Genomic DNA, 10,000 nt, shown 5'->3' with positions numbered 1-10,000 from the left:
CCTGGGTTGGTGACGAGGCCGTTCCATCTCTGCCTCCCTTCGCCTGTCCTGAGGTCTTAAATGTTAGGCAGAGCGTTAAGGACTTAATTTATCATCAACGGCTTCATTGTGCAGATAATTAAATTAAGTGGGATGGTGAATTGCCTGAGGCCTGCCTTTTTATGCAGTGTGTGTGTGTGTAATGTGTATGACTGTGTTTGTATGAGGGAATGTGTGTGTGTGTGTGTGTGTGTGTGTGTGTGTGTGTGTGTTTCTATTTATTCTTCCTGTTTAGGTCGGCTGTTTGGTGCCTTTGTGTGTGTGCAAATGTGCTTTTGTTTGTCCGACCACAGAAGCCAATGAGCTGCATAAATCTGCCAGCTATTCACTGTTCCTGTCTCCAACTGAGTGATTTATTATTGATATGTGTGTATGTGTGTGTGTGCGCTTGTGTGTGTGTGTGTGTGTGTCTGTGTGTGTGCATTCATGCGTGTGCAGACATTTGTGTGTGTCTGTGTGTGCACGTGTGTGTGTGCGTGCGTGTATGTGTGTGTGTGTGTGTGTGTCTGTGTGTGTGTGTGTGTGTGTGTGGTGATGGGCACACTTTTGTGTGTCCATGTCTGAATAAATGATTCATGGCCACCTATTTAATCCAACAAGCTGCTATCAAATTTTCAGTGGTGTGTGTGGGGAGATGTGGAGCCCATAGGAGTCGACACACACACACACACACACACACACACACACACACACACACACACACACACACACACACACACACACACACACACACACACACACACACACACACACACACACACACACACACACACACACACACACACGCACACACACGCAAGCAGGAGCCGCTACTCACGCGAGCCCCCCCCACACACACACGCTGCTGACCCACATGAACACACTTAAATACACAGACACACAAAACTAACACATCTCACACACATTTCCCAACACTCAAACGCTCTCAAAGCGCATCACCACTAACCAGCAAAGACTCCCTCTTTGCACAGTTCCCTTCACCAGTTGTAGGGTGGAGAGTTTAATATTTGGAATATAGAGATAATGTTTAGATATTTTACACACACACACACACACACACACACACACACACACACACACACACACACACACACACTGGCCAGTACTCCAGGATGCTGGGTGTTATACTCCATGTAACAGCTAAAGCTGGACTGGATCAATGTGAAACACCCCCCTGTCTACCCTTACTATTCGGTGTAGACCAGACCAGAGGTTGTCAAACGTACTACTGGAGGCCTCTTTACTCTATATGCCTCCAGTTGTGTAAGTTTCAGCTGTTCAGAGGCATGAAGACCACACAGACTTCCATCAAGTGTGCTTTGAAGCAGAGATGGACAGAATGTCACTAGAGCGTGAGAGAACAGGAAGGATGAGGTGAGGATGAGACTGAGAGGAGGATAGAGAGGTGTGGAGGGGAGCCACATCTCCTCTTCCTTCCATCTCTCCTTCCATCCATCTCTCCTTCCTTCCTTCCTTCCTTCCTTCCTTCCATCTCTCCTTCCTTCCTTCCATCCTTCCTCCCTTCCTTCCTGCTCGTGTCTGCCCTCTCTCGTGCTCCCTGTTCCTGCTGTTTTTATCCAGTGCTCCTCTGTCCCCTGCTCTGCTGTGTTGAGTAATGTGTCTGGGTAATCCCAGTACATTAGGCCTGTTCTACATGCCGGCTAATTCGGCCTCAATAAACCCTAATTGCTCGTTAATTGTGTTTTAATGAGATCAGGGAGAGGCTGGCGTGGCACGCAAACAGTGGTGCTGGGGAAGAGGTCCCCACAGGGCACAGGGAGACCCACCCCTCTTAAACACACACACACACACACACACACACACACACACACACACACACACACACACACACACACACACACACACACACACACACACACACACACACACACATACTTACACACACAAACACACACACATACACACATACTTACACACACAAACACACATACTTACACACACAAACACACACACATACTTACACACACAAACACACACACACACACACACAATCTAACCTGTACTCACCTGTATAAGTGCAACATACCGTATGCATTCCATTTGCTCACACCTATAGTATACCCCATACACATGCTTGCTCTCTCTTCCTCTCTCTCTCTCTTCCTCTATCCATTCACTCTCTTTCCCTCTCTATTAACTCATGACTCATGACCCAATGACTTCACACTCACACTTAAACAACCCCAAACATGCTCAAATACACTCATGCACAAGCACAAGCACGCGCACAAGCACAAACACGCACACGCAAACACGCGCGCACACACACATACATACACACACACACACACACACACACACACACACACACACACACACACACACACACACACACACACACACACACACACACACACACACACACACACACAAATACTGCCAACAACTGTGTCTTGTAAAGCTCCAGTGGTCAAAATGACAGTAAGCCTCAACACGGCAGATAAGGGAGAGAGGAAGATAAGAGGGGTGCAGCATAAGGGGACAGAGATGAAGGAGCAAAGAGGGAGAGAGGGGAGGGAGAGAGGGAGGGGGGGTGGAGAGGATGTGCATGGGGAGAGTGGCAGAGGAAATGGGTGGGGTGACAAGGTTGGATGGGGGTACAGGGATGGTGTAGAGAGGAGGGTGGGAACAGAGAGAGAGAGAGAGAGGGAAAGATGGAGAGAGCGAGAGAGAGAGAAGGGGGAGGTTATTTCCCCACAGATCTCATTAAAAGCTTCTAATCCCCCTGCACTTGCTCTGCAGAAAAGGACCAGAGGGAAAGAGTGAGAGAGCAAAGTGTGTGTGTGTGTGTGTGTGTGTGTGTGTGTGTGTGTGTGTGTGTGTGTGTGTGTGTGTGAGAGTGTGTGTGTGTGTGTATGTGTGTGTATGTGTGTGTGTGTGCGAGTGCATCTGTGTGCATGTGTCTGTGTGTGTGTGTGTGTGTGTGTGTCTGCACATGTGTGCGTGTAAGAAGGAGAGAAATATGTAAAACTCACACAATCTGGAGCAGAAATAAAGGATGCAAATACAAAGAGATAGAGGTGCTGTGGGGAAGCAGCCGCAGACAGACAGACAAACAGGAATAATAATAACGCCGTGTTTAGGGGGAAAGAATAATAACGGCGTGTTTAGGGGTGAGACAAACAGCTTTGGCTTGCGGATGTTTCCTTTTTATCAATGAAGCTCTTAAGCTGGGACAAGGCATTGGATCTTTTGAGGGAGAAAGAAAGCGAAGAAGGGAGTGAAAGAGAGAGATAAAGAGAGACAGAGAGAAGAAGAGAGGCACAGGACAGAGTGGGAGAGATAAAAATGTGACATGCATTTCATTGTGGGGACTGCTGTTGCAGGGTGAGATGAGTAAGAGTGTCTCTAGCGTCGCCGTGGAAGACGTCCTCTGCGTCTCCGTACTCCGCCGGAGGAGTGCCAAGAGGCGGGCACGTTTGGGTAGGCAGCGCTTGCTGAGGGTGTGCCCCCCCCCCCCCACACACACACACACCCCCCCAAGTTACACCTGTGGGGTGCAGGAAACACGGAGGATCTGCTGAGTTCGCTCCTTCAACACCACCACATCCTGGAGCGTCTCTGCCCCTACTGGCCCGAGTGCGCAACAGCGCCCGGGGCTCACCCTCGGTGTGAGGAGATGATGGGATGTTTTCCACCCACCGCCATCAGGCAGCTGCAGATTATGCCCCGGAGCGGCCAGCCACCGTCGTTAATCGATTACTCGCAGATCGAGAATTTAAGCCGACAAAGAAAAATAAATAAATGCAAATTAAAAAAATGAATAAATAAATAAACAAAAAAAAAATGTGTTCACACAACAAATCCATCCACGTTTGCCGATTGACCACACAGTGGCACATTTCCACCCTAATCCTGAACAGGCTGCATGGAGGTGGAGCGAGACAGAGGGGTGAATCCAATCATCCGAGTTGTGGGAGCCTTTCTCTCTGTAAGGATAATCAATTATCTGACTTAAACGGGGCCATGGATTAAACTGCGTTCCAGCCCCTATCTGAGGCACTTCAAAAGGCTGCCATGTACCGACAGGGGCCCAGAAAATGAAGTTTGAAAACGGCTGCTGAATCTCGGAAGCCCTTTGCCCTCGGTAGCTGGTCTAGGATTGGTCCCCTGAACCGCGGCTCTTATTGGAGTCATTACAAGCGAAATACCACCACAGACTCCAGGTCAGCTGCTTCAAATGAGGGCACAATGAGAAAGAGCTGTCTCTGGTCTTCTCTGCTGGTTGGTTTCAGGCACGTTTACCTTCATGGCACGTGGGAATGATGCACTTGTGTAAATTTACGACTGAATTATAGTTATTAAAAACAATTATGGATGAGTGGTTTTGAGCTAATAATCTCACAAATGATAATTACGATAATGGTGTGAATTATCCTCACATATGAATGTGTTCAGTGCCGCTCGTGGATAATTTTGTTATATACAGTGTGGTTTAATTATGGATTTGTTGTTTTTGGTTAAAGCCTTCATACAATGTGTGTGTGTGTGTGTGTGTGTGTGTGTGTGTGTGTGTGTGTGTGTGTGTGTGTGTGTCTGATAGAGAGAGAGAAAAAAATATATTCATTTCTGAGTATGGAATACTGCCTGTATTTGAAACTGACATCATCTCTGACACGCCCACTAGTTCGCTCTTTTAATCTCTTGCTCCCCCTCCCTACTCTTCCACTCTTCCTCTCTCTCTCTCTCTCTCTCCCCATTTCTCTCTCTCTAGTTCACTCACAATCACACTCCTCTGGTGTATACACAAAACACACTCAGAACAGTGCATTGTACACACACACACACACACACACACACACACACACACACACACACACACACACACACACACACTCTTTCACATAGCTCATGTTATAGTGCTCTATCTCCTAGGACTTCTGCGATGTTTCCAAGGCAACCAGGAGCTTGCTCCACTAATGAACCGGTTTCCATGGTGACGGGGTTGGCTGTGCGCAAAGTGTGAGACTGAATAAAAGAAAGAGAGGGAGGATTTAACTGTACTCACAACCACACACAATGATGCGTGCACACACACACACACACACACACACACACACACACACACAGAGCACACACACACAGAGCACACACACACACACAGACACAGAGAATGATACCCTTTAAACAAACCATACTGACATGCATATAGTGGATGTAAAAGGGACTTCAGTACAAAGCGAGAGACAGAAACAGCAAAAAAGAGTGTGTGAGAGAGAGAGGGAACAAGAACAAGATGAAAAGAGGAGGATAGTGGGATATTGGGATCTGCTTACCTGCATTCATCAGGGCCAAACAAATCATTCAAGGTCAGAGAGAAAGAGGGATGGGAAAGGAAGGAAAAAAAGAGTGAAAGAGAGGTCGTCCCACCTGACTTGGAACCAGTTTATGCTGCCACATCCAGTGCGCACAGAGGAGCAGCGCTGGCTCTGGACCAGTGCTTAGGGCCACATCCTCTCCGCTGCCAACCCCGACTCCAGCGCTGGTGCAGTCCTGTTAATCCGCTCCGCTCCGCTCCACCCACCACCACCCCCCTCACACACACACACACACACACACACTAGCTCCAGCCACCCCCCCCCCAACACGCACACACACACTAGCTCCAGCCACCCCCCCCCCGTCAGACACACACACACACACACACACACACACACAGACACACCAGCACACTAGCTTCATCCACCCCCCCCCCCCACACACACACACACTAGCTCCATCCACCCAACCCCCCCACACACACACACTAGCTCCATCACCCCCCACACACACATACACACTAGCTCCATCGTCCCCCTCCCCACTCCAGTCCCAGTTTTCCAGAAACACCCTCGCCCTGAGGTTCAATTGCATGTCAGTGGTGTACAGAATGCAGATGAGCACTTGTAGCTAAGGTGAATCATCTTCAGCTCACTGCCTCCTTTATTCACTTATCACGGAGATGGCTTCAAATCTACCGTGTTGTGACGGAGGATTTGGAGTATTTGCCTCTCACAAGGTAGGGTGGGGAACCGTGAAACCAGGAAATCTATAACCGCTATAATGTGCTCCTTTCTCTCTGTTCGTTCGTTCTCCGCCCTGTTCCTCCCCCCCCCCCCCCCCTCTCTCCCTCATCTCTGAGCTGGTGCTGCCACTCTGCAGCACCCATGCGCCCAAACATGAATGCACGCATGCGTGCGTGCGTGCGCGCTCACGCACACACACACACACACACAAATACAGATATTTAACATGCATACATGCACACACATATACACAAACATGCACGTGTAAGCTGGTGAACACACACACACACACACACACACACACACACATACACACATACACAGATATTTAACATGCATACATGCACACACATATACACAAACATGCACATGTACGCAGGTGCACACACACGCACACACACACACACACACCCACACAAAAGTGTGCACTCATACTCAAAATGAGCTTCCTTTCTGCAGCTATGTGGTTCACATGAGTCTGCTGGGAGGATAAGGTCAAGGACATGACTTGTAACTCATTGATTCTGTTAGCCTCAATATCTTTGCTTAATGAGCGTGTGCTCATTTGATTCTATGATGTACAGTTCACGTTATGTAAATGCATAGTGTGTGTGTCCTGTAATAACTGTGTCTTACTGACGGACTGTTCTGTTTCTCAATCCTCCCTCTCTTCTCTCCCACACTCCCTCCCCTATGACCAATATGACTCTTTTCCTCTCGTCTTTTTCTCCTACCTGTCCTCCTTTTTCTCAAATACTTTTTTACCTCTGCACGTATTTCTCTCCTCTCCTTCTCCCGTATCTACACTGGGTTTTTTTCCCCCCTCTTGTGCCTTAACATGGATGTGCCCCTCTTGCCCTGCACCCCCCCCCCCCCTCTAACCTGACTCCCCTTCCATCCTCTTCACCACACTGCTGTCCATCCACACTGTCCTCCTTCTATACCTCACCTCCTCTCCATGTCCTCTCTCTTAATAACCCTCTTCCACTCCTCCTCTCCGCCTCTCCTTTGCATCTCTCACCGTATCCATTCTGTCTCTCTCACATCCACTTGTGACCCCCTTAACTTCTCGACCTCCTGTCCGGCCTTTTTCTATCCTATACCTCTCCTCGGTCCGTTCCCTTTTGGTCTCTCCCCGTCTCTCGCCCCCTGCAGAAGTGCCTGCGCTTCAACCCGGATGCCACGGTGTGGAAGGCTAAGCAGCAGGTGCTGTGCTCCCTCACCGAGTCCCTGAGGGACGTGCTCAACTACGGCCTCTTCCAGCCGGCCACCGACGGACACGACGCCAAGTTCCTGGAGGAGGAGCGCCTCCTCCGCGAGTACCCACAGTCCTTTGAGAAAGGCGTTCCCTACCTGGAGGTAGCTACACCGCCACAGTATGCCCTCTCTTGACTACTGCATTCTGGGTAGTTCTGTGGCTAACTTCTGCGCTGTCGGGGGAGGCTAAGGTCCCCTCATGGGTTCTTCAAAATGGTAAAAAAGTTCTGCACAGAACTTTGTCCCCTTTCATTTTGTTGACAGAAGGTGAGCAGATGGTTTGTCTGGAACTGAAAAGGTTCTTCACTCCTGATAGCCACAGAAATTGCAGGTTAAATGTTCCTCAGGGGGGATAACCAAGTGAACCACATTTTAGGAATGTCATGTGGTTGTAGGTTATAAAGAGGTGGTAATGGCTAGTCTCAAAGATTATCTCGCCACTTTCCCTCTGCCTTATTTCATGTCTGCTTTTCTGTCATAATCTCCTATTTTCTCTTTCTCCAGTTTCGTTACAAAACCAGGGTATACAAACAGACAAACTTGGATGAGAAACAACTTGCTAAATTGCACACAAAGGTACGTACTACTCAGAATCTCACAATGTTTTCCATTCAGATGTCAAAGAAATCATGTCATCTTCAAATACTGTATGCTTATTAGGATGATATACTGTAGATTCTCACTCTGTTTTCCATTCAGATGGTTCAGATGACGAACAAATGGGAACATTGCAATATGAATACAATAGTTGCACACTGAAATGTTCCTGCTCATTGTTGTTTTAGCACGTTCACTTTAGTATTGGGCAATACCTATTCTTCTTGAGAACTTGCGGGAATTCAGGAAAACCGGTTATGTGTCAAGCATTCTGGGCATGCACTGACAATGTCGGAGAATTAACTCTCCGTATTATGTCATTGTACTGACATAATTACGTGTATAGAGTTTGAAATTATTATTTTAAGGTATAGAATTGCATTGGGTTGCTTTAACCCCACATTCTGTGGCTCTCTGATTAGGTTCTGTATCACTTGACAAGTTCAGTCGTGACCTTTTGAGTATATCTCTGATACAGTAGCCTACAGTAGCTATGATATGTAAGAGGCAAGTCAGCATAGTTGATCTACTGACTATTTGCTGATGTATGGCATGTTTCATAGGCAGAGAAAAGCTGTTGCTCTTAAATACTATAGGCTACTTAACAGTACAGATACAGATACAGATAATACAGATGCCTATTTTATTTAGACGGCATGACTACTGTGTTATGTAGTTTGTGATACACTTAAAATTGATATTTGATATCTTATTTTGAAATACATTTTTATGTGTTTTTGCCCATCCCTGATAATGGGCTCATTGCAAAATAAATGGCAAAGTTGAGATAAGATATATTTGCACTAACAAGCGAGATTAGCACAATCCTTACAAAAGTACATGTTAACTTGCCTTAAATGAGAACCGGTGTAGTCACTGCGGTTAAATCACATCTCTGTCTCACCTGCCATCTACAGGCCAGTCTGAAGAAGTTCATGGACTACATCCAAAGCGGCTCAGTGGAGAAAATAGCCAAATTCCTCGACAAAGGTGTTGACCCAAACTACCACGACCCAGACACTGGAGGTGAGCTAAAAGTCGCCATGCTTGATGGAGCAGATACAGTTAGACTTAAAAAAAAAAAAAAAGAAGCTGACTGAACACTGACCCGACACGAGGTGCTCTCATGCAGATGCTGCCTTCGTCCCCGTGACATTTTGCGAGCCTTCTGTCCAGTCTCTCGTTTTCATGGCTGCCTGACTTCATCTTTTTTGCTACACTTCGTTTTTTTATGTGTTCTCTCTGTTCGGTCACGGAAGCCAAACATCCAATCAGTAAACTTGTAAGTGATGAAACAAGACAAGAACTTAACATTTCACTGTCGATAAGCAGTTATATTTCTTATTGTGGTCTGTGGCAATAAATTCTGCACCAGACATGGTCTTGACGACAAATTATGATGATTTGTACCGCTCCGAGAAGAGATATAAATGACAGTCAGCATTTTGGCGGTTAACAGCCAGACATGATTCACAGCTGCTGTTAGCGGTTTGGCTGCGTTTTAGCAGCTGAAAGCCGACTGTTGTCCCGACAACCAGCCTCCCCTTCACGGCCCCTTCACACCTCAGTGCGTGTCCGCCAGACTGCAATCCGTAATACTGACCATGGGCATTAGGTGGCAGCAGTGCACCTTTGAAATGTGCATTATACAAGATATGAAACTTAATTCTTCTGTATATTAATGCACTATTGTATTATATGGATAACTAGGATGCCTCAAAAACCAGGCCTACAAATTACAGTGGACTGAGTCACTTAAAAGCATAACAGATGTACTAATAATCTCTCTCTCTCTCTCTCTCTCCTAAAGAGACTCCTTTGACACTGGCAGTGCAGTCAGATCAGTCGGCGGGGGAGACCATTCGGCTGCTTGTGATGGGGGGAGCACACATCGACTTCCGAGCCAAGGACGGCTTGACCCCCCTACACAAGGCTGTCCGTTGCCATGGCCACACTGCACTGCTGGTACACCCTCACCCAACTATTTTGCTGTGACAACCAACAATCCACAACCGCTCCAGCTCATTCCCCAGTTGATAGGATTTAAGACATGTTAAACGCTGTAATTTACTTGCTTACTG

General features: G+C 47.3%; 1 protein-coding gene across 1 annotated transcript in view; it reads left to right on the top strand.

The window, feature by feature from the left end:
• Window positions 1-10,000, top strand: part of shank1 (SH3 and multiple ankyrin repeat domains 1) — a 51,731-nt gene that overhangs the window by 3,191 nt on the left and 38,540 nt on the right. The window contains exons 2-5 of the mRNA XM_062530907.1: window positions 7,221-7,424; window positions 7,827-7,898; window positions 8,837-8,945; window positions 9,730-9,884. Coding sequence (XP_062386891.1) covers window positions 7,221-7,424; window positions 7,827-7,898; window positions 8,837-8,945; window positions 9,730-9,884 — 540 coding nt within the window. The remainder of the gene's footprint in view (window positions 1-7,220; window positions 7,425-7,826; window positions 7,899-8,836; window positions 8,946-9,729; window positions 9,885-10,000) is intronic.

This window comes from Sardina pilchardus, chromosome 3, assembly GCF_963854185.1.
Source record: "Sardina pilchardus chromosome 3, fSarPil1.1, whole genome shotgun sequence".
NCBI classification, from domain to species: domain Eukaryota; kingdom Metazoa; phylum Chordata; class Actinopteri; order Clupeiformes; family Clupeidae; genus Sardina; species Sardina pilchardus.
Note: the sequence above shows the minus strand (reverse complement) of the source record. Positions and strands in the feature narration are given on the sequence as shown.